Source organism: Amblyomma americanum, chromosome 3 (genome assembly GCF_052857255.1).
Source record: "Amblyomma americanum isolate KBUSLIRL-KWMA chromosome 3, ASM5285725v1, whole genome shotgun sequence".
In the NCBI taxonomy this organism is placed as follows: domain Eukaryota; kingdom Metazoa; phylum Arthropoda; class Arachnida; order Ixodida; family Ixodidae; genus Amblyomma; species Amblyomma americanum.
The window spans coordinates 123529042-123553769 of NC_135499.1; the positions used below are offsets into that span (position 1 = coordinate 123529042).

Here is a 24728-nt window from a genome sequence, read left to right on the forward strand (position 1 = left end):
ATGCATGGGTCAAAAAATGCTCACACAGAGTAGAATATTGGTGACAGTTTGCCTTAATTCATGCTGACATGCTTTAAGGCAAGGATGTGAGAAACGATGGAAATAATATTTTGCTTGAAAAGAAGAAAGTTAATGTGCTTTCTGGGAACTTTTTAGAAGAGATCATAATCGTCTATCTGCAGTGTAATGTTTTTAAAAACTGGTAGTAGGTATCATGCCGTAGTGTGACCCCATGGAGCTTATGTCAGATGTTTTCTGATGATTTGGCATCCTGAAAGGGAACGTTGTTCTGAAGCTGAGAGAGATGGGGAGCTATCATGATTTTTATGCTTATTATAGCCTCAGGTTTGGGACGCAGATGTGTCAGGTATGTTGGTTGCTTTCGATTGAAAGGGTTGTGAATGTCTGGCAAAACGCACAGCTTGATATGAGAGAAAGGTGGAAATCCTTTTTACACCACTCTTTTTATGCTTTTTGTTGTGCACAGAGGTGCTTTGGAACCTTTTTTGATTTCTTTTGTTCACTGCAATTGTCTGCACATTTCTTGCACATACTACACGTGTGCATTTAGATTAGCGTGTGTGGACTCTGTGCATATTTGCACTTCTTTCTGCCTTTTTTTTTTTGCTTCAAGTACACAAGCACGGTTAGTGTTTTGAACTAGGCCAATATTTTCTCATTTGAATGCCATACAGGGATTCTATTCACACACTTATCAATTTTCGCTGTTCGTTGAAGGTTGTAGCTTCAAAAAATTTATTAGTATAGACAAGCAGCTTGCAAATGGTGCAAGCAGTTGTTTCTGTAGGGTTTCATTTGATACTAGCGATCGCGCTGAACTTTATGCATGCATAGCTTGATGCCAATAAAAACCAAGTGTGACAGTCAGGTCATTGCCAAAAAAAAAGTGTTTCTGTACTGTGCAAAATCAGGGCAGAAACCTTGAAGCCTTTGTCGGATTTATCAGATGGAAATGATTGCTCATGATCAGCTTTAGAAAAGCATAATTAAGTTTCATATCTATGCGATTTATTTCTTAACTAGAAGTTGGAAATTGCTGTTCTCATCCTTTTCTTCAGCTGACTATCACATGTTTAAGCCTAATGCTTGGCTAAAAGAACTGTGCAGAACTAGGAGAACCAAGGGAACATGCTCAGACAAACCACCATTGCAGTCTTCATGGCAGGGCCATGCGAGAATCGTTCAGCATTTTGGGAAAAAAGTGCAGTAATTGACATTTAGAGTTGGGATGTGTTTTATGGGGCACGCATATATGGGCATGCATATATGGGCATGCTTATATGGGCACCCTACAGAAAGTGGGCTTTTGTATTTTAGCAGCTAGGAAAGCACATGCATGCGAGGCATATCAGTGGGTTGACTGCAATGGAAAGAGTCAGAAATTAATACTCAATTTGTGACAAACAATGAAATGAACTGCACAGAAAGTTTAAATGACATTTAAAGATTGCTTGGCATTCCCGACAGGTGCATTAGGTCAGGTGGGAGGAGCTGTTAGGAAATCATTGTGTGCAGAGCAGCCACTTGCTAGTAAACACCCGTGCACAGATTGTGAGGGCACTGCTTTAATTTTTTCTTTTCCAGTAGAGGGCACGCTTAGTAGCCCTGTAGTTTGGTCCGTGCTTGCTGATTGTAGAGAGTAACGCATACACCCTGTTGTCTCATTCTGTACTATGTTGCATCTGCTGTTGCGGAGCAGACGAAAGCGAGGAAGTTGCGTCGGGCGGTAAGTTGCCCACTCTTGGCTTGGTGGACAGAGCGAGTTCATTGCATAAGGGAAAGGCATCATTTTTTTTTTTTTAATGACTGAACAGTCCTGCACATCCTCCCTCGATCACCCCTGCCACGACTCTCTTTCTTCTCTCTTCGGTGTGTTCCTTCCTGCTTGAGCCTTCTCCTGCGCTTGCGTGTGGCGTGTGCGTTCTTTTGGTGCTGGCCGGTTTTTTTTTTTTTTTGCATATACAAGACCTGCTGTGCACTGCGTGTGGTGTGTGCGTCCTGCAGTCCGTGGTAGTTGCCACCGGGGAGTCGCTGACGGATTACTCGGAGGGACTGGCAATGTACTCTCCCGTTATGAAGTTTAGTTTCAGTTGCTAGCTACGTCCGAGTGGTGCTTAACCTTAAAAAGTTCATAGCAAGGGTAGAACTGTAATGGCATGGCGCAGAGCTCTTTTGAACAGTGAGAATTGATATTGTTTATTTGGCTTTCAGACATGCTGTGATGGGGTTTATAAGTTATCTGGGAGGGGTGTGTTGGCAGGAAATGTCCAGGCTGGTGAAATGTCTAGTTCAGGTGAGAATTTCAAACCAATGTGAAACTTTTCGTTACCAAATGAGTTGTTGCAATTCCCTTCGAGTAACTGCAGCGAACTTAGTGTGCTCACTCCTGCTGTAGTGTGTAGTATTAGCCGTGATGTCTGCTGGGCTGCTGTGGTTAGAGGTGGCTGTTGCTGCTGCTGCTGCTGCCGCTGCCTCGTTTATATGTGCGTGCAGCCATGCCAGTTGTGACCGTTGACTTCTTTAGCTTGCGGTTCATGTTTTATAATCGTTTGTCATGTGTGCGGTGCGAGTTTACTACCACAACAAGTAATGATAGAATTTTTTCTCAGCTATTCAGCTTGGCTTTTGAAAAATTATGATTCCAGGCACCTAGTGTTTGGTGAGCATATTGGTTATTGACATATGATGCACTCTGTTTAATGTCCTTGGAACATTGACGGTTTTTATTTCTTGTCTTTGTTTTGACTGGTTCTGTTTTTCCACACAGATAAAAGCAATGTAGTATTACTTGACACATGCCCAACGTTGAGTTGAGCGCCATTGAGGTTTTGCATCTTGGTGCTCGCGGTACCACCGACATCAGTTTTGTGCTATTAGAAGAATTTACTGTTGCACATTACCGTAAAAACCCTCGCATAATTTGCAGTTTTTTTTCCAGATTTCACTATGTAAAATTTCCGCCTTGGATTATATGCGGATCCAAGCAATTTTCAGGCCAAATTCGCAGTTCCGATCTTGTTTTTGTTCGGCACTATCACCATCAGCCTTCCAGCGAGAGGAGGCGCAATCTATTGGTGATGTCTGTTGACTGCTTCGATAGTTTTGAGACGCCATTTCACCCCGCTGACCTCGCAATGCCCATGCTGCTGGAAGTAGGACGATTGCACATCGCACAATCTTGTGCTCACGAAATCAGTTCTCGACTGCTTTTAAAAGAAGTAATTGTAGCTGGTGAAAGTATCGGCACCGCATCAAGCGCTGCTACACAAACTGGATGAGGTAGGGAGAGCCTGCAGTTACTGCCACCGGACGGCTGAAATGGACCACTCTAACCACACTCTGCAGTTGGATCGCAAATGCTCGGGCCAGCATTTCCAAGAAGCTCATCGGTCGTGCTTTCAAGAAATGCTGGATTCTGAATGAGCTCAATGGTACCGAAGAAGAGTATTTATGGAAAGATTTCTATGAACAGGGAGGAGCGAGTCAGCACCAGGCACATGGAAATATGTGCCCCTTTTCAACATGAGACGAGGGGTGGTGCTGGACCCTCAAGTGCGCGGCATTCGCCTCACAAATGCTAACTGAATCACCGAGTCAAGTGCCAAACGCAGTTCAAATAAATGCCTTTGCTGAACTTTCCTCGCTCGCATTATACGCTGAACAGAACTTTTTTTTTTTTTCATCTTTGCTATCCCCAAATTGCACATATTGTTTGTGGGTTCGTAGTATACGTGGGTTTTTACGGTGTTTCACTAAATTAGAACTGAAGGTATAGTTCAAGCTTCTTTAAGAGAGGCATATCAAAATAGGGGATACTCTTGGAAAATGCGCTGTGCACTTAGGTTGTGTGCTTGATTGAATAGCTGGGGCTGATACTGAGGGCTGAAAGGTAGCTTGCCACTGCCTCATTTGGTCAATGATTTTTCTTTCTGAATGTGTTGACTAAGTTTAGTTTTATTGATGGAAGCATGCTATCATATTTTCTATCTTTAGAGCTTTCTTGCAAGTCAAGACTGTGCAAGTGGTGCTTTTGCTTTTCTAGGGCAAAAACAAGGAAATGTATCTTTAATTTTTGCTTTGGGGCTTTGGCAATACAAGTTGGTGCATTTTTTTCATCAGTTTGGCTTCTTAGCACTTGTGTTATGCTGACCAAAGCTTGCGTAGACATTGAGACCAGCAACTTTTGTGCCAAGTAGTATGCTTTTCTGTAGACATGAATCTTTTTTCCCTCTTTTGTATCGTATTTTGCTTTGCTTTTATGCGTAGTTTTCTGGCCTTCTTTTTTTTTTGCATCTTGGTATTTACGAAATTGTAAACCCTTGGCTTTTCTTGATCAGTTTGGTTTGTTCCGAAAGTGTGACTTTCAGTAGTGAACCTTGTTGAGAGATATTATATGACAGCTCTTGTGCATGTGATGTTTTTGGCCAAAGCATTATTAAGTGGCTACCCGAGAAGGTATAACCACTCAAAATAAGTATTCAGAAGTAAGTAGGGGGTCGTTTGGGGGAAGTTGAAAACGTTTCAACTATTTTTTTTTTCTTTTGTGTACAGCTTCAAGGTCTTTTAACAATCGATTTCTTTGCTTGGTGTTGGTTTATGCTTAGGAAGAAGCTCTTTCTGGTGATGGAGCTCCTTGTTTTTAACTTTGGCTGCACAAAGCACTGGCTTCTTATATGTATGCCTTCATACTGGGGTTAATTTGCAGCTTCTTTACTACTGCAGTTACTGCTCTGGACTGGCCATTATGACCCATTGTCACCTTGTTTGATGCATTCTTGTCAAGTTCTTTATTTATGTTTGAAATTGACTGCTAGACAGTGCCTTGTTAAGTGCTTATTTTTATTTGTGAATAGCATTGTGTAAAGTGCTTTTATGATCTAAAAAGTTATAACTGGCCCAGATAGTTGCGGCATTACCAGTTCGATAAGACAAGCAGCCCTGGTTTCTAACTACTGTACTAGAATTTGCTTAATCATTACACACCCCTAGATTTTTTTTTCCTTCATGCTAGTGTCTGATGCAGCCATCTGCATTATACAGAAGGTTTTCGACATGTTTGTGACACACATCACTTTCTGTACTTTAACATGAGGTGGATTTTATAATTCTGTACATGCATTGAATGCAGCTCATTTAGCCACTTTGTATTTAACACTTATTATAAGCCTGAGAACAAAAAGCCATTCAACTTCGCTAGGTCATTAAAACAGTTTGATATGTGCAGAGCGACTGGCCATTCTGCTATGCACTTACTCTTGTAGTATATTAGTAGCTTCTTGTCTCTTCAAATCATCCTAGGTGTTAGGTTTAAAGTTTTAACTGATACAAGAGCCTCGCAGTAGTGTATTACTATGCACATAGAAGGCCAAAGGGATGTAGGCTTGCTGTGTGCCCTGCACTGATGATAAAGTTCAGTCAGTGTAGGCTTCACATAGCAGTGGTTGACACACGGAATGTGCAGTTCTTTCCTGGAGGAATAAGAACAGTGCATGAAGGGGTGCCAAAAAGTACACAATGTCCAGTTTCCTGAGCTGATCAATGAACATACTGTGAAAGACAGTTGTCTTGATATCGCATTGTTATGTCATCGGGTTCAATACAGCTCTACTTTAAATGATGCCACTTCGCATCCAGTGTGGGCTGGTACTTTGAGAGCTCTTTGCATATTTTCTGGAACATATTGGGGACAAAATTGTACAATAGTCTGTGGATTTCAATCAAATGAGCATTGCCGTAGTATCAAGCAAACAGAAAAATAAGCTGGTATCTCAGTATAGTAACGAGGATACAGCAAATGGGCACAGGGTTTCATTTTTGAAACTTACTCGGATATAGGTACTTAGTAACGTTGTGTTCAGTTTTGTGAATAGTGAGGTTGAAAAGATTTGACTGGCCAGAAAATGAAATTCACTGCTTCCATACAAAGTTCAGATTTTACAGAACTTTACAGGCGTTTTACCAAAATTTTTACAGACAGCAATTTCTTGTTGTGGTCTCACTGTACTTTCTGTGCGCCACGTGCCTTCTGCCAACAATTTCGCCAGACTATGAAATGGAGTACCGGCTGTCGGAGGAGTTCTGCCGCAGCCATTTCCTGGTGGGGGCTCTTCTGCTGGAACTGCGGGCAGCACTCAGCGAAGTGCAGAAGGTGCGGCAGCGGGCGATCAGCGTCGTCTGCAACCTTCTCGCCAAGCACGCCTTCGACGACCGTTACCAGGGAAAAGTGCGTAAATGGTCTTGCCATTTAATAAGCCTTTGAAATTCCATTGCAAAGCGTCTTGCGCATTCCTGGGAAAAACATAGTGCCTTATACCTTCACGTTTGCATCCTGTTCACTGTGACATTGACGTGTGGTGTTATCAAATCTATCTGCATCAGCTAACGATGTGCTCTTCGCAGCTAGATGATCATCTAATTTATTAAGATTCTGGCGGCATCTTTGGAAATTGTAGAAATATCGCCCAGTTCTGCATAAATAGCGCTTGCGGTTTAAATGAATAGCACCTGGATAAAAGCTAAGCTTTATGATGCAGTGGTTCGTGACTGTGCTCACAATTTATGGCATCTGGAAGGTTTTTGTTTTTTTTAGACAAAAAATTGTACAACAAACCATTCACATATACTCAAAGCCTATACTCCGTTTCATACATCAGGTGCAACGCTGTGAAAGGCACGGAAGTAGCCCAGACGGGAAAATAAAGGGAGGCGTGTTACTCTGCGCTTGTTCCGTTCCGGAGTGGTCTATGGCATGACAAAGCGACAGCGTGTTGTCAGCAATAACAGTGCATTTAATCAAGATCATGACAAATGTGTCATGTGGTAAGCTTACAGGCAAAGCATTTACTATATGTTTCGCCCACCACAAGGAACGCACTACTTTTTGGTCGCGGATGCAGGCAGCGCAGACAAGAGCGCTAGCTTTGACAGCGTTGCACATGATGTTTGAAACGGAGTATAGCAACGCAAGACTTTCCTGAAGCTGATCTAAATATCTTTAATAGTTATTGCATATTGTTTAGTGCAGTCTGCCACCCTCTCCTCTTCGTGCAGCTTCAGTTCCTTACTATTAACTTTCTTCTGAGCATTACCACAGTGTTGAGTGCATCAACATAGTGCTTCTGTTTGCATTTTCTTTTTTTTTTTTCTTGCATGCTATTTCACAGAAATACTTTACATTAAACTGTAAGCTGGACTTCTCCACACTGTGTGTTACTGTTTCGACGAGCTCCGGCATGTAGTTGTCACTTTGCAAGTTGCTTGTGGCCAAACTGTTTTGCCATAGAGGTCAGAGAATCATTGCCGATTGCGTAGCCTGTCAGTACTCCTCCCTGCGAGGCACGGGCTTACTTTGCCTCCTTCTTCTCTTTCTCCCCTTAGGCCCAACAAGCCCGAATCGCCTCCCTCTACTTACCCCTCATCTCTGTGCTTCTGGCCAACATCAACCGCTTCAACAGCAGCACGGAGCAGCAGCAACAGCAGCAACCTGCCGCCGCTGCTTCGGCCGCATCAGGTGCAACAGGCGTGGCCTTGTCCAGCACTTCGCCATTGCGGAAGATGAGCAAGGCAGACAGCTTGAACCATGCAGCCAGCGTTGCTGAAGAGCCAGGCACTCCGCAGAGCATGGCGTCATACCGCAACAGTGTAGCCATCGACGGGCCATCTTCCCTGCCGGGCTCAGGACGCCACAACCGGGACTCCAACTACCTCTCCATTATCGCCGGACAAGGTGGGTAGAAATTAGTTTTAATTGCATCTCGTCATAATCCCCTATTGTGAAATGCGCAGAGGCAGGATATCCTGCAGGTTTTGCGTGAATTTAATTAAGCCGGCGTAAACATTGCAGTGAGGCTATTGAAGCCTGCTCACATGTGGGGCCAGCAAAGCCAGCACAGAATGTTTTGGTGAGTTGGTCTTAAAAAGAGTGCATTCAATTATTTTGCGACAAAAGGAACTTGAGTGCTCGTAACTCAATAAGAGCGCAGCAGTGGTGGCAGACATAATGGGCCTCAGTTAATACCAGTGTTCCTCAAGTTGGGGTTTGAGAACCTTTCATGGTGTCTGATGGCATTTCTAGCGTCTGTGAAGTGCTCGCTGTTTAGCACAACCACATTCCTTGACTGGGTACCGAGACATAGGACATCCATGCGTGTGGGTGTTTTTGTTCAAAAGAAAACATTTGACGGAAATATGTCTAATTGTGGGTGAATGTAACAAAATAGAGGAAAAACAGCAGCTACAAAGATTCTCTGAGAGAACCCAGGGTTCCAGAGTTAGCTCAACTTCATCAGGAGTGTGATGGCAGGCTATAGTCAGCTACAACTCAAGAACGAAGCGGCTTTTCCCCGTCAAAGGACCCCCTTCCATCCAATGGCGTCGGCCGATTTTCATGCACCTGCTAGCGTGGCAATGCAGGGAGTGGCAGATGAAAGGGGATAGTCCCCCCCCCCCTGCGTTGTCACACTAGCAGGTTCATGAGAATCAGCCAACCCCATTGGCTTGAAGGTGGTCCTTTGACGGGGAAAAGACACTTCATTTGTTAATTGTATCCGACAAGAGGAATAACTCGGTTTAAAATTAAATAGTTTTTGTCAGAGGATTTAAGATTGCCTAGCTACTGATCTTAACACATAAGCCAGTTGGAGTGTTCGAGAAGAGCCTTTAATGTTCCCCGGCACCTGTTGAATATGCCAGCATTGGAACGACATTTCCTTTTCACCCTACTTTAAAAGTTTGCCCCTATTCCTCTTTGGTATTGCATAATTTGACTGCGCAGCTGATGAATTCACTTCAGTTTGCATCGGGGAGGGCGGGCAAACTTTACTAGAACTGCTTGAAAGATGGTTCTAATTTTCTTGATCATCAAAGGTCCCTCAAAAGGGGCCCTCAAAGGCCCCATTGAAGGGGCCTTTGAAGTAGTAATAAATAAATAATTAGTGGTTGCAACATGTTGTGCAAGCTCAGCTAACAACAAGCATCCTTAATGTAATCTTTTTCCTTGATCTCTGCATTCCTCAGTATTCTCCCCATGCACATTTGGTGATTCTTCCTGCTAGCTGACTGCTGACTACATGGTCCAGCCCCTCCTCTGCCTGTTGTTATATATGGCATGTTCCACTTAAGTAGTGCCAAGTTTAATTCCTTGACTATTTTGGAGAACATTAGCCCGTGCATGCCACTGAGCCACAGAACACTTCTGGTGAGTTTAAGCCGTTCGGAATCAATATTGTCCTTCTTGAACATTTTCAGCGAGGTGAGCTTCCGAACTTTAGTTCATGCTTCTCATTTGCACCTGCGACCCGTGATTACTTTCAGAGTAGCAATCTTGATTTCATTTAAATATGGTGTCACATGGTGGTATAATTCTGCATGTATAGCTCTCGCTTATCGACAAGCTAAGAAACGCATGCTGTTGTATTGTTATGTATAGGTCGACTCCCTGGAACTTGCAGCTCTCGCTGGGCAAAAAAAAAAGTTGACTCCAAATAGAAGTCAGCGCATGCTCCCCTCGCCCCATCTCTTCTTCCTACCCTTCTCAGGACAGCATCACACTGTGCGCAACTCAAAGCAAAAAAGAAACATAATGCAGTCACAAAGCCATCATTTGGAGGAAAATGGAAATTAAAGGCAATAACTACACTCCATCCTGCCTTCTGTACTTGCATGTGGCAAACTGAACCTTCGAACTGCCAGTGGTCCTGCAATTTCAGATTATGGCACAATGCATGCTCCCGAAGTTACTGGAAGTTTTCTTTCAAGCTGTCCAATCTGCACACAAATAATGAATTTTAGTCCCATGAAGCTCCATGCATCCTGCCAGGAAAGGGCACTGGCTTGAGGTGTTTACTATCCGCGGCTCGGCTGGAACTGGCTTAGTCCCCAGAAATTCGTAGACTCTGTTTATGGTCGGCAGCTTCCATTTTAGGTGGGAATAATGGTTTAGTCGCATGAGAATAAAATATCGTTTAGCGTGAGCTCGTCTCTACATCTTTCGCAGAGATTTGTCTTGTTTCACCAGTACGAAGTTATGTATCTCGTGTGTCATCAATAGATTAAGCTTATGTGCCTGAATAACTCTGAATTGGTATCCAGTATGTACAAGTTATGATTCTTTTCTTTTTTTTATGTGTGCTCATACTTCGGTGGAGTACTTGTTCATGCTTTTGTGATGTCTTGTGTGTGTGTATCTTTTACGTGTGTATACATGTATGTGCACTTGTGTACTAGTATGTGTGTGTGTTTCATACATTCATGTGCCGTGTTGTACATGTAGAACCCCCTGTGTCTTCTTCATACACGTGAAACTTCGTGACTGTCATGCACAAAGTCCTCCATATTTTTTCTTCTCCCCCTTTCTCTCTGACTTGTGCGCCACACTCTTTAGCCTCTCCACCGCTTCCTCTAATGAAGAGGACGGCTTGGCTAAAATGGCGCCTGTCACATTCCTCAAGTAGTAAGTAGCAGAGTCAGTGTCGTCGCCAAGGCGTGCAGCATAGACCTTTCTCTATTTTTTTTTCGCTTTATCCGTAGAGTGCATTCTTTTGGGCTTTGTTCGACTAGCAGCCTCTGTTCTGTTCATTTCTCACGCGCTTATGTGTAGTTGGCGCATTTTGCTGCCAGCCTTGCTGTCTGATGGCTTGGCTTTCTTATGTTTGCTTTTTGTGTAGTTGAATAACACTAAACATGCTGAACCGCCTTTTTATCTCCACTCCATCGTATTGGACTACAAACGCAAAGATTGTATCCACAGGGTCGTACCAATGTGAGCTCTTTCACTCACTCGCTACAAATGCTGTTCACTGAAAAGCTAGTAATCCTCATAAATAATGTGCTGAAAAACCTGCAAATCGTGTTGTTTTTGAGAGAGTAGAATGTTTTGTCTTTGTTGTTATAAAATTTATTTTTTTATTTGTGGCGCAGAAGTAGAGCAGTTATGGAGAAATTGTGACAGGCTTAGATGAGTTGACATGCCACAAATTTGAGGAAGGGTAGTTGTCAAGGTTTACCAAAAGTAACTTTGAGCCAAGGGCATTATGCCACTCAACCATACCAAAGTGATTGGAGCATTGATCAGACCTTGATGCGATCTGTTTCTGGGCACATTCATTTTTGTCATCGGTGTTGGTAAACGTGAACTAAATAGTGCATGCCAGCGTGTGCACCCCTTGGAACTTAGATTGCATGCTCTGTGCAGAATTCCAGATTTCCAGTCACTTGTTTAGAGGGTTTCAGTTTTTTTGTGCCGGTGGAAAATTTTGTCTTGTGACGAAGTTTTTTTTTTTAAGGGGGGGGGGGGCGGGGGGGGGGGGTGGGGGGCGGTGCTGATGCACTTTTCGTGTATTTAGTAGCGTGATTGGTGCTATTCAGCCTAAAAATTGACATTACGTATGTAATATAATCATGAACTTGCTTTTAATTGTTTGAGCATTTTGACATTTAATCAATGCGCGCTCCCCCCCCTTTTTTTTTTGCTGCATACGTAATGCTTGCAGTGAAATTTCTTCATAGCATAAGAACAAGGAGGACAGACTTGATGGTTTGGTTTCTCAGTGTCACACATGTTAAGAGCTTGGAAATCTGGATTTATTTATGCCATTCATGCTGCATGAATTTTTGCACCTTGTTGCAGAAACTGGTGTAACAATGTGACTAGGCTGCCTGCAGTTTAGTTTGTAGCTAAAAAGTGTTCATGAACTGCCTGCTTAGCCATGAATTTGACTGTTTTTTTCCTTGAGTCAGCTTTTGGTCTACAGTCGACGACCGAAAATTCAGACACCTGATTTTTCTGACATGCTTGATTATTCGGACCTTTTCGCGGCACCGCGACATGGCGCATAGAGCAAATGTATAAGAGTGCCTGAAATTTCGAACGCACCGCAACTGACTGCTTGATTTTCGGACCTCGTTCGCACTCGCCACCAATACCCAAGCCACCATATAATGTGTGCAGTGGAACCTCATTGATTCAAACTATAGGAGAGATCAAAAACTTAATCAAACAAAACAAAAGTCAAGCTTAAAGTGAGCCTTTTAACTTGCGACACTGAAATTCTGTGCGAGTTGGCACATTTCAATCGCGTGGTTTCGAATTCATACTGTTCTTGAATGCTTTCCACCGCACGAATTTTAACAGTGGTCAGAGTTCGTGGAACTCATCTGTGCCGAGTCTTTCGTCCCAAATACAGGAAGAGGTAGCAGCGAAGCGCGTGGGAGCCATACGGCTTCACGGAGACGGCAAGCGCAGAAGGAAATGGTGGTGCATTTGAAAGTGAGGTCAACGTACCCGCGGCAGAACGCACCGCAACCCTGACTTTTCTATCGTAAAACACTAAACAACTGGCGTTTTGATGACAGGCAAGCTGTCCCTCATTATACGCAAGCCACCGCTGAGTGCATATCGCCGGATACGATGCCGATTTTGGTCGCTATGCCTAACAACAAAGGCGAACACGCGCGACGGAGCTCTTGCTTCGGCTGTTTCTTCGGTTCTTATTGTTTTGCCCTCTTCGCGTTCTCATTCTGGGCCAATCGTACTGCGGGCACAGCGCAGATCCCGCAGCGGCATGCTCGCTTTCCCGTTTAGACTTTGTCCCAACCCGTGCGCTCATCGGCGACACGCCGAGGGCAGCACGGCCAGGCCGAGCTTGTGAAAGCGATTGCCGCCCATCGTCTGTGCGCATGTCGCGTGGCGAAATTTAGCCATGAGGTGCTTTAGAAGGTATGCAATACAACTGACCCCTTCCTCCAGCATATTGGTAATAAGTTCGTGATTTATTGGTTTTGGTTTTTTGGGGGAAAGGGAGAAAGGAAATAGTGCAGTATCTGTCTTGGGGGACACCTGAACAGCACTGTAATGGAAGGGGTAAAGGAGGGAGTGAAAGGAGAAAGGAAGAAAGAGGTGCCGTAGTGGAGGGCTCGGGAATAATCTCGACCACTCACCTGGGGATCTTTAACATGCACTGACATCGTACAGCGCAAGGGCGCCATAGCGTTTCACCTCCATCAGTGAAATTTGATTTTCCGGACTGCCTGATTTTTCGGTCGTTTTTGCGGTCCCTGGAGAGGCCGAAAAATCGGTCGGCGATTGTGGTTTTAAACATCATCCAGAGTAGGCAGGAGTGTTTGGCCCTGTGAAAATGAGTGCCATTTCTTGTGCAAACATTTTTATATGTTATCTTTAAAAGATCTAGTGTGCACTAGATTTTGCATAAATTCTGTTTCTAGCAATCCAGCTCCAGTTCTATACAGGACAACAGTTTTCATTATGCCTGTATCATTTAAAAATAATCAAATCATATCTTTCTTTCTATAAGATAAAAGTTTCCAGTGATGTCACTGTTTTGAAAACGAACTTGCAAGTTGATTTCCAGCAGTTGGTCCTGAAAAGAGCAAACTATTTGGACAGTGCTTTGGAAGCACTCTCTGTTTGCAATGCACATATTTTGCACTGTTAAAACAGCTGATTATTCAGTGGCTGACCTCTCTAGTATAGTACCACATGCAAAAATTGGTGTTACCGTATTTACATGATTGTAAGTCGACCCCCCCCCCACATCACATTTATGAAAAAAAGAAAACTTGGCGGTCGTTATTCTGATTTAAAAAACTTGGCGGTCCTGCGGCCTCCGCTTATCGTCAGCCGCTATTGGCTGCCGCACACGGGCGCGCCCGTGGGCACATTCTGAAACGAAAATGGGTTAGTCCACACTTGTGCCATCGTCCTCACTAGCGCTGCCGTCGTGATCGCTGCTGCGGTCCCACAGCTCGTCTCTCTACCATCGTCGTGCAGCGAAATCCCGCACTTCGCAAACAGCCACATCACGACATCGCGGGGAACAACTGAAAAATTTGCGTCGCTGCAGCTGCCATACCTGTATCACCCGTTGCGAACGTCGAACTTGCTGCCCGGAGCGCAGTTTCATTTCATTTCATTTATTTTACCCTCAGGGCTTTCGCATTACAGAGGGGGTTGTTGTTCGTTTCTTGTGAACGAGCGCCATTCGCTTATCGGACCCGGAGCACGAATGATGACTGACGAAACACTATATTAAAAACTTCTGATACGCGGCCGGCAGTAGTGAAATGCGTCAGAGCCAAAAAGAAACTACGCGTGAGTGGGGTCTGCTCTTCTGTTGGCCACCGACACTCCCCAATGCCGCTGCGGTTCCGAGTGGTGCTGCTGCCGCGATCGGAACAGCAGCCCTTCCATCAACTATCGAGGCTCTCTTGAGCGCCGAGTGCATGATTGAAAGTAAAAAAAAAAAAAAAATCAGACGCCTATTAAGAGTACAACACGAATGCATTATTGGGCCGCCACCGCTTATCAGCAGTTGCAATCTGCGGCCACGTGTGTGTGGGGAGTGGGCTGGTGCTGGTTTGCTGTGTATCGACAGCCACTATCGGCTTCTGCGCGCAGGGTGAAAAAGCCAGTTTTGCACATTGCCATAGCAACTGCTCAAGGCCAGCACCAAGAGCAATGTGACGGAACCGTGTAGCAAAAATGCAACCACGCTGTAGGAATGCCTGATATCTCGTATGCCTCGACTTTATTTATGGTGTGATGCTTTGATTTCGATTTTAAGTCGAACCCCCCTCCACTTTGGATTTTCATATTTATAGGTAGACTTGCAATCGTGTAAATACAGTAGGTTGTATGTTTGATGAAAAATTTATGTTCGTTTTGTTCACTCTTCAAATCATTGCAGTGCACAGTGGACTGCACTGCTGAGAAGTGCAGAGTCTTACGTTCGGTACTTTATGCCAGACACAACTCTGAAGCACTGTCATTAGCACTAGAGGTATCAAAGCTGCTTACAGGTGGCATGCACTGCAATTGTTTGACTGGAAGCATGCCATGCAGCATATCTGCTTGGCTTAACAAATTACCCATCATAGCCATAGGTGTGCATTAAAAACCTCACAATAGGATCCTGTGAGGCCTGCAACCTTTAATGTTCAGAAAAAATGGGCGAGTAGATTGATAGAACCAAACGGTCCCATGTGTTCAAAGGAAATTACCATGGGGTAGTATGCAAAAAAGCAGATAGTTACTGTTAACATAAGATTTGCGTCAGCACTGCTATGCAGGTTCAGAAGATATGCATCTAACGGAAAGCTTCGCAGTAAACAAAAAAATTTGCCCTGGTTCTAGGCTTGCACCCAATATCACAGTCTCTTTACCAACTAAGTTAACTTGACGGCTTGTAGTTGGCTACGTAAGGCTAAATCAGTCTACAGCTTGGAGCAGAAACAATGTTTGCTCAGTATGTTTAATTTGTGCATAAAGATGAAAGGCTCCACTTGAGTGCAGCCTTTCAGCATGAGTGTTCACTCTTTCTTTTCCCTGCGTTTGTTTGTATATATCTTATGTGTTTGTGTGATGTGTTTTCTGCTTTAGGTTGATGAATATCAAGTGAAGCTTGGAATGCATAGTTTGTGTGGTGTTCACTGAGAAAAATGATCACAGAAATTTAGCAGGTTGTGTTTGCATTTACATTAAGTGGGAGGAATATTGTGAAGGGAGAAAAGTTGAATATAAAGAGCAGGATTCGCCTGCTCTCAGTATCTGTAGTGCCAAAGTGGCCAGGTTTATTTCACTTGAGCAATGTGCTATAGAACAAAGAAGTAAAGCTGAGGGAAAAAGAAAGTATAGCTGCTTGGTGGCAGGTATTATGTATATTTGTTTGGTTGCATTTGTGGACAAGCGTTGTTAAGGGCCTAGCTTTGCACTATTCTGCTAAAAATCGCGCATTTTAGCATTCTTCACGGAATTTTATTTGTGGACATCAGTGGAAACAAAAGCATGATGGGAACATGATTTGGTAGTGTTCATCTTGTGAATTCTCTTGAAACGTACGTTCTGGTAATGAATTAAGTTCTGCTGATGGCATTTGACATGCTTGCTCCTTCATCCACATGAGTCATATGGTACTAGCGCCTGTCAAAAGCAGTATTATGATTTTTGTACAATTATAATGCAGATTTTTTTCCTTCAGTAATCTGCTTCAGGCTTCATGTTCATGTCTCTCTATTAAGTATGTCTGTTTGGTTGCATTTGTGGACAAGCGTAGAACAGTAAACAGCGCTCTTTCCGGTCTTCCTGTGTTCTTCCTGTGTCTGTCTTTTTGTGTGCACAACTCGCCTTAAGGACAACCATCCACCAACTAGCCCAACAAGAAGTCCTTCAGAAAGTACCTCGCCTTATATTTGGAACCAAACTATGAATATAACCTAGATTTGTTTTCGCTGTTTTTGATGTGACCACAGCAAGCTCATTCACTAGGCTTGTGAGATATGAGGAAAAGCCAACTTTTGAACAGCGTTGGCAGAACGTGGCACTTACTGGCGAGAAAGAGTTGCTGCAAATGTGGAGAGAAGGCAGTGCAGGCCGTTAAAAAAGAAGAGATAGCAGAGAAAGATCCGTGAGGACTAGGGAACTGAAGGGGGAAAAAAATGGCGGACGGGCACAGAACTGTGCAGCATGACGCGCAAAGGATCTGGGCAAGAAGCGGCGGCATGGCAACTGCTGCTGTGCGAAAAGCTGCATGCATTAACACACAGGAGGGCTCAAACCGCGGAACTTAAAATAGAATAAAAATTAAGGGCCCTAAGCATTGTTTGTAAAACTGGATATTACACTCTTTACTTTTTTCTCCTCGTTGGCATACTGCTTGTGGAATACAGATAAACCTCATGCTTTCTCTATGTGTATCTATAAAATGCATCTTAGTTTGCTTTGAGGAATACTTCACTGGATCTTGTGTAAGTGGATTGTTGCTTAGGTAGAAATGTTGAAGTCTAAATGGCTTAGAGATGTGAGATTTTTTGTACTAGACTGCTCGATATCTTCAACACTTTCAACCATTTGCCAGTTAGCAGAACCTGTTGCTAAACACATATTTTTGTTCAGTGTGTGGATTCCTACTGACCTTATATATCTTGGATTATATAGTACTTAGGTAACATCTTGGAGGACATGTTACGTCCCATGGTCCACCGAGGTCACTCATCGTTGGACTTTATGGAGGACATGCATTCTTAGTGTACCGCTCTTGTTATTTGAAGATCGTTCAAAATATTTGCTAGTCATTCGCTCTCGTATTCGTGCTTATACCATGCTCTACTTGCTCCTTTGTCAGTGGTCACAGGTTTACCTGTAAAGTGCCTTGTTTAAGTAATGACTTGTTCTCTTGGCCCAGTTTTTTGGCACTCATGCGATGCTGTCGTGGGGCATGTTTAGTTATGCATTAGGTTATACATTAGGTTTATTTCTAACAATGAAAACAAGGTTCAGAACCTACTACAGTAGAAACCAAGGAAAGTTGCACCACAAGTGCCTTGGCCACTGCCTTTGTTCTGGTAATAGTTGTCTTATGTTCTGGAACCAACAAAGCTGCTGCAGCTGCTGATATATATGGCATGCTTTTGTGTTTTTAATCCTGGTCTCTCTTTTTTTGTTATTCATTTCATGTTAATCTCAATTCTTCTTCTGCTGCAGCCCCACTTCCACACATGGGAGTAACCTTTGCCACCAACGGCTCTTGCACGTCGTTGGAGAGCGAATCATCCACACCGTCCAGCTCGTCTGCCAAGGAGATCGATGCGCCAGTGCGCAATGGGGATGTCGGAGCTGGGCAGCTGTGTTTCACACGGGATGGGAGTCTTGTGAGCAAAGGTCATGCTAGGTGAGTGACATGGAACAGTGTCGACTGCTGTGTATGCTGTACTATGTTGGTTGGAAGCACTGTGCGAATGACACCCTCAAAAGGGATTCCTGAAACTCTGGAGCTTCTTTTTTGCATTTGTAAAGTTTGACAGCACCATCCGGCTCTATGGCTTCTGCTGCATTTCATTGGCTTTTGTTGCATCGCCGAATATGAAGTGCTCTTACTGGCTGTTTTTTTTTTTCCGAAACAAGAAGAGAGTACTACTGCCTGGCCCACCTTTTGGAATCTGTTTTATATGACAACATCTTTAGAGCTTCCTGCTGGAGCATGTTTGTTTTTCATTGGTCAGCCAAGGTTCAGTTGTTCTGTGTTGAATGCTGCTCCTCTTGTGAACATTCAGTAGCCCACTGCAAGCCGACCAGTTATAACATGAGAAATAAGGAATATTAGTCATATGTCTGGAAATTGATTATTTTTATGCTTGGTGATTAGCAAACACACATTTTGGAAGTAGACAGGTTTCAAAATAGGTAACCAGAAAATAGATGACAATGTAGTGATAAAGAAATACTGTGAAATGGCTTGAAAAAATGCTTGCTATTAAAAGTTTGCCCTCGTACCACTTTTTGTGCTCTTCATTAGAAAAGAACCGGAAATAGGCTCTTGGTACTATGATAACTTTATGCATTTTGTACTGTGTTTGTGGTGTGAACTAATGAATGCCTCTCTGACTTTTTGTGTTGGTAGGTCACAGTCCTTGCCATTTGCGAGCCCCACAGGCATTGTTAGGTATGACAAGTTTGAGCCCTCCGAGATCAAGGACCTCCTGGTCTGTTTCCTCTACCTCATCAAGCAGCTCAACGAAGGTTTGTGAAATTGTTACTAAGCACACCTTTTTTTCCCCTTGTGTAAAATGGGCTTAGCAGATATGTAAGGATGAGTCTTTGTTAAAATGTACGTACTCGAAATGCAGGTTGCTGAATGTGTTCTGTGATTTGTTACCGACTGCACTCACTCTGGATGTAAAAGAGAAGAAAAGAAACTTTTACTTTAGTGAGGAATCATCCTTTACTCCAGCACAGTTTAAAATCAGTCAATTATTAAACTACCAGTAGCTGTTGTTGGAACCTTTAGGGAAGGTTATTGGCTACAACCTATGGAAGAGTTATCACACAGCTTTTTTTACTATGACAGGAGATTTGGAGAACATGAAAAATTTGACTCGTAAATAGGTGGCACTAATTTAGTGTAAAATTTGCCTGCCATGGCTCAGTGGCTTTGGCATTTGGCTACTGGGCCTAAAATTGCTGTATCAGATCTCTCCATTCTGGGATGGTAAATGCCCAAGTACCACATTTAGTGTGAATATTTTCTCACTGCTTATGAGAGATTTGTTTTGGGCTGGTGCATCGGGGCAATGCATAGATTTCAAAATTTTTCATAACCATTTAGATTTTTTTTTTCAAATTTATTTCTAGGTTCATTTATCTTGCCGGAGTTGGCATAATGCTGCTATATAGATTAGTTTATTTACACGATTGTAAGTCGACTCGAATGTAAGTCGACGCCCCCAAATCACATTTCCGAAAAAAAACAAAAAAACTTAAAGGTTGTTTAAGCTTGGCCTTGAATAGTTGAACGCGATAGCGTTATCCAGCGGCCACCATTTATCGCCAGCCGCTATCGGCTGCTGCGCGTGGCCGTGCCCGTGGGCACAGTCCAAAATGAGAATGTGTCACTGGACTACTCGTCCACACTTGCGCCATCCTCCTCACTAGCGCTGCCATCGTGATCGCTGCTGCGGCCCCACAGCACATCGTTCTAACATTGTCGTCCAGTGAAATCCTGCACTTCGCAAACAGCCACATCACATCGTGTGGAACAGCTGAAAATTTTCCTCGCTGCAGCTGCCACATCTGTATCACCCGTTGCGAACGTCGAACTTGCGGCCCGGCGTGCAGTTGCTCATTTCTTTGGTGTAAGAATGACAGCCATCTTGAATGTAGCCATGAACGAGCGCCGGTGGCATACCGGACACGGAGCACAAATGACGACTGTAGAAGCACTACATTAAAACTTGTGAAACGTGGCCAGCAGTAGTCAAATACGTCATAGCCAGAGAAACTACGCGTGAATGGCGTCTGCTCTTCCGTCGCTTACTGACACTCCCTGGCGCCACTGCCATTCCGAGTGGGGGTGCTGCCTCGATTTCAACAGCGGCCGTTCCATCAACTATCAACGCTCCCTTGAGCGCCGAGCACGCATTTGAAAGTAAAAAGAAAACGTGCTGGACACTTGAGCTTCCCATAGAACGCGATTGCTTTATCGGGCCGCTGCCGCGTATCAGCAGCCTCAGTCTGCAGCCACGTGTGGGGAGTGTGGGGTGCCAGTTTGCTGCCTATCTACAGCCGCCATCAGCCGCCGCCCATGTGGGGAGGGGATGCCAGTTCTGCGCATTGACATAGCAGCTGCTCAAGGCTAGCACCAAGAGCGATGCAACCACGCAAAAATGAAACCACGCTGTAGCATGCCCGATATCTCGTTTGTCTCACCTGTGCTTACAGTGTCATGTTTTCGTTTTGATTGTAAGCCAACCCCCCCCACTTTGGATTTTAAAATTTTGAAAAATAGGTTGACTTACAATCGTGTAAATACGGTAGCTGTTTGATTGAATCTAAAGCGAATAGCATTATTCCAGAAAACATAAATTGTGCTTTTTTTTGCATTGGGCGAAGTGATCTGCAGGTTTTGAAAGGACATATATGCAAGCATGTTTGTTGCGTATTTTTACTTTTTCAGACCTACTGATTGGATGGTGGCAGCAGTGCCGAGACTGTGACTTACTCGACTTCTTTCACCTCTTGGAGTAAGTACATGTTCTTTTGTTTCCTTTTGATCTCTTTCACATGGATGTCCATGTTGCTCTTAAGGTTTTTACTGACAGTAAAAAAGTATTACTTGCAAGCTCTCTTTTCTCTGGTAATTGCATAAATTTTTATGTTTGTTTTTCTTTTACCACGCAGGCTTTGCCTGCATCAGTTCAGGTACATGGGCAAGAAGCACATCCTCAAGGGACGGTAAGTATTTGAAACCTTAACACCTTCACTGTAGTGTTGTGTCCAACCTAGAAAAGATGTGTAGGGCATGCGTAAACAGTGTACATAGTGCGGTGTGTGTCCTTTTGCTTCACATCTCTTGCGTCATGTGCCGCAACCCATATCCATTAAGCAGAACCAGCTGGCCAAAATTTATGCTCTGCTTCTGTAGCAAGGGTTGTGGTGTACCGTATTTACATGATTGTAAGTCAACTTGAATGTAAGTCGACTCCCCACATCACATTTCTGAAAAAAAAGAAAAAAAAAACTTAGTGGTCGTTTTCGCTTGGCCTTTAATAATAGAACGCGAAAGCACTATCCTGCGGCCTTCACTTATCGCCAGCTGCTATCGGCTGCCACACGCGGGTGCGCCTGTGGGCACATTCCAAAACGAAAATGTATTAGTCACTGTACTACTCATCCACACTTGTGCCATTGTCCTCACTAGCGCTGCCGTCGTGATCGCTGCTGCGGTCCCACAGCTCGTCGTTCTGATATCTTCAAGCAGCGAAATCCCACTGTTTGCAAACAGCCACATCATGGCATCGCGTGGAACAGCTGAAAATTATGCCTCGTTGCAGCTGCCACACCTGTATTACCCGTTGCGAACATCGAACTTGCGGCTCGGCGCGCAGTTGTTCGTTTCTTCAGTGTAAAGAATGACAGCCATCTTGAATGCAGCCGTTAATGAGCGCCGGTCACTTACCGCACCTGGAGCACAAATGACAAATGACGAAGTGCTTCATTAAAAACGTCTGAAATGTGGCCGGAAGTAGTCAACTGCGTCGGAGCCAAAGAGAAACTACGCGGAAACGGCGTCGGCTGTTCCGTCGGCTACTGACACTCCCTTGCGCCACTGCGGTTCCGAGTGGCGGTGCCGCCGCGATTGGAACAGCGGCCCTTCTATCAACTGTCGACGTTCCCTTGAGCGCCGGATGCGTGGTTGAAAGTAAACCAAAAAAAAAGCTTGGGCGACGCCTGTTAAGAGTAGAACTTGAGTGCATTATTGGGCTGCAGCTGTTTATCAGCAGCCGCAATCTACAGCCACGTGTGGGGAGTGGGCTGGCGCCGATTTTCTGCTTATCAACAGCCACCATTGGCCACTGCGTGTGGGGTGGGTATGCTGGTTCTGCGCGTTGACATAGCAGCTGGTGAAGGCCAGCACCAAGAGTGATGCGACGGAGCCATGCGGCAAAAATGTAACCACGCTGTAGCATGCCTGATATCTCGTTTGTCTTGCCTTTATTTATGGTGCGATGCTTTGGTTTCGATTTTAAGTCGACACCCCCCCCCTCCCACTTCAGATTTTCAAATTTTGAAAAATAGGTCGACTTACAATTGTGTAAATACAGTAATGTGGGCTTCAGCCAGTACCACTTAAGAGCTGCAGGCATGAATGTGAATGGGAGTTAATAAAGGACCTAATATGTGGATGGATGCATTTTAACAGTAGCTGTAGAAATGATTGAACACCATTCTCTTGACGTGATGTCAGCCATCTCCGCTGTATTCATGTCTATATACAACAGGTAATTCTTCCGTTGCTGCTCAAGCTTGCTCATTTCAAAACGAGTGTGTTAATTGTGCCATTCTTTTGTTAAAAAAGGAATCAGCAGGGCTCGAGCTCCCAGGCCAAGGCTATGACTCTTCCTGCCAGAACAGCTCCACCCAGTTTTGCCCAAAGGTGCAACAGCACCTACAGTGAGAATGCAGCTATGGGTGAGTACGTTGCTTCACCTTCTATTTGTTGGTTTTAGATGTCTTTAGTGCTTAAGGGTTTGTTTGGCTAGTAACGACAAACATCGCTGTCATTGACAAGTTCATGACGAAACCATCTTTCTGCAAACAGATGCACTGTAAGCCAGTAAGTTGCACCTGCTGTTCACTCTAAAGAGATGGAAAAGGTGGAAAAGTCATTTGTGGAAAAGGATAGCTGTTAAGTTTTGTGGGATGCAATCAGTGTTCCTTGCAGATAGTTCCTTGTTGGTTTGTGAAAACTACAATGCTATGATTCTTGTGCCATTTGATTTTTGTGATTGACTTGTGAAGAGAGCGCCTAACCATTGCAAACAGGATTGTACACAGTGGCTGGGAAGTTCAGCGTCTAATGTTGTTCGGGAAATTGGCATCCTTTGACGTGTAGATAAACCTGAGTTAGAGCTCTTGAATCCTATGCCTCTAGCTGATGGATGGAGTTTTCTGTGCTTACCTGACAAGGATCAGGGTGCAGGAGCACTAACGTGATAAATGTCACAAACGTGGCCATTCATGCTCCAGAAGTGCATCAACAAAACAAGATGTAATGCAGATTGGTTTTGACAGCAGAAATGAATGGAAGGTTGATTCACGACAATGCCTAATGTCTTGCACAGCTCATGTCTGTGTCTTTGGGCAGTGCTCATGAATGTTTAAAAAGGGAGTAGCTTTGAGTGCACTTGATCAGTAAACTCTAAAAACAGTCAGTTTTTGTCTACTGACCTTCTACCTGTTGTGACAAAAAAATTCTAACTTCGTAACATTATTACTGTACCCTTTCCAAGGCACTTTCTTTTTGACCCTGTGTCAAATCGATATGTAGCTCACATTCCTGTGCTTCAAAGGGTCCAATATTACTGGGGAAGACTGCTTAGTTTTTCAGAATTGGCACTTAGTAATAAATATGTATGCATACCCACCTAACCTCCTTGTGGCATCATGGCCACAGTTTTCTCCTTGTTTTGCTATTGACATAACAGGAATTGTACAGCTCAGACATTGTTCTGACAGTAATGTGGTTTATACGAAAGTTGTGGCCACAGTAATGTTTCTCATTCCTTGACATGCAACAACACACCTCTCCCCCTCCTTTTATTCTCTGTTGCTCATTGCAAGTCGTTCTCCAAACCTGTGCAGAGAATGGCAGTGAGGTGGATGGAGACAGCTTCTACCGAGCTCTGCTGGAGGCCAACATGGCCACAGAGGTGGGCCTCATCACCCTGGACGTGCTGGGCCTGTACTGCAGCCGCTTCAAGGACGCGCTGCTCTTCAACGATGGCGACAACCCCACCATGCGCCGCCTGTTTGACATCTACCTCTCGTTCCTTGAAGTGGGCCAGTCCGAGAACCTGCTGCGGCATCTATTTGCTGCCCTGCGGGCATTCATCAACAAGGTTCTCTTTCCTTTTATTTTCTTTGACCTTACTTTTTCTTGTTTTACCACTGTGCATACAGGAAATGGACATTTTGTTTTGTACCCAGTAGATATTGTAAGCATGAAATACTTCTTTATTGTGTCACAGGCTGTTTTTCTTAATGTATTCCACTATTATTTACATCCTCATCTAAGGTTCATAGCTTTTTTGCAGTGGAAAAATTCTCAGTCAAACTTTTGAATTTTAAAGCTACCGTATTTACTCGAATCTAGGCCAGTATTTTTTTTTTTTTTAAATAGTTTACGAAAGTCGGAGGTCAGCTTAGATTCGAGGATGCGGTTTGCCCCCAACCGCTAGACATGTAATGCAATGCCATCTCGCGGCCACAGCTTGCAGGTTTGCAGGCTACATTTTGCTTGTTGGCACTGGCTTGTTCGAACGTTGTAAACAAAGGTCTCGCATTCTCGTACTTGCTTGTGTTCGTCGCCACGTGAGTTCGAGAAAGGCCCATGTTTGCGGCGCAATGAGGCCCACCAAGCGATGCCATTACACCGCGGCTTTTAAACGGAAAGTAGTTTTGGCAGCGGAAAGCACTTCAAACCTACAAGCCTAGCGCGACTTCGGCGTGGACGAGAAGAACGTGAGCCGGTGGCAGAAGCAGCGGAATGAACTCTTCAACTGCGCTGCAAAGCGAATGGCCTTCACTGGACCCAAGAGCGAGCGACACCATGAGGTGGAAAAGGATGTCGCCAACTTTATCAGGAAGCAAAGGGAAGGTGCGATGCCCGTGACGGCGGAGATAATACAGGCAAACGCGA

General features: G+C 44.2%; 1 protein-coding gene across 16 annotated transcripts in view; it reads left to right on the plus strand.

The window, feature by feature from the left end:
* The window catches only part of Ziz (dedicator of cytokinesis protein Ziz), a 176938-nt gene that overhangs the window by 126770 nt on the left and 25440 nt on the right, over positions 1–24728 (plus strand). For 10 of the 16 annotated variants that reach the window (XM_077657805.1, XM_077657808.1, XM_077657809.1 and 7 more), the window contains 9 exons: positions 1721–1747; positions 6066–6244; positions 7399–7747; positions 17516–17702; positions 18432–18550; positions 20484–20550; positions 20708–20761; positions 22386–22498; positions 23672–23928. In XM_077657805.1, coding sequence (XP_077513931.1) covers positions 1721–1747; positions 6066–6244; positions 7399–7747; positions 17516–17702; positions 18432–18550; positions 20484–20550; positions 20708–20761; positions 22386–22498; positions 23672–23928 — 1352 coding nt within the window. The remainder of the gene's footprint in view (positions 1–1720; positions 1748–6065; positions 6245–7398; positions 7748–17515; positions 17703–18431; positions 18551–20483; positions 20551–20707; positions 20762–22385; positions 22499–23671; positions 23929–24728) is intronic. The other 6 variants (XM_077657807.1, XM_077657811.1, XM_077657798.1 and 3 more) reach the window with 1 other exon arrangement.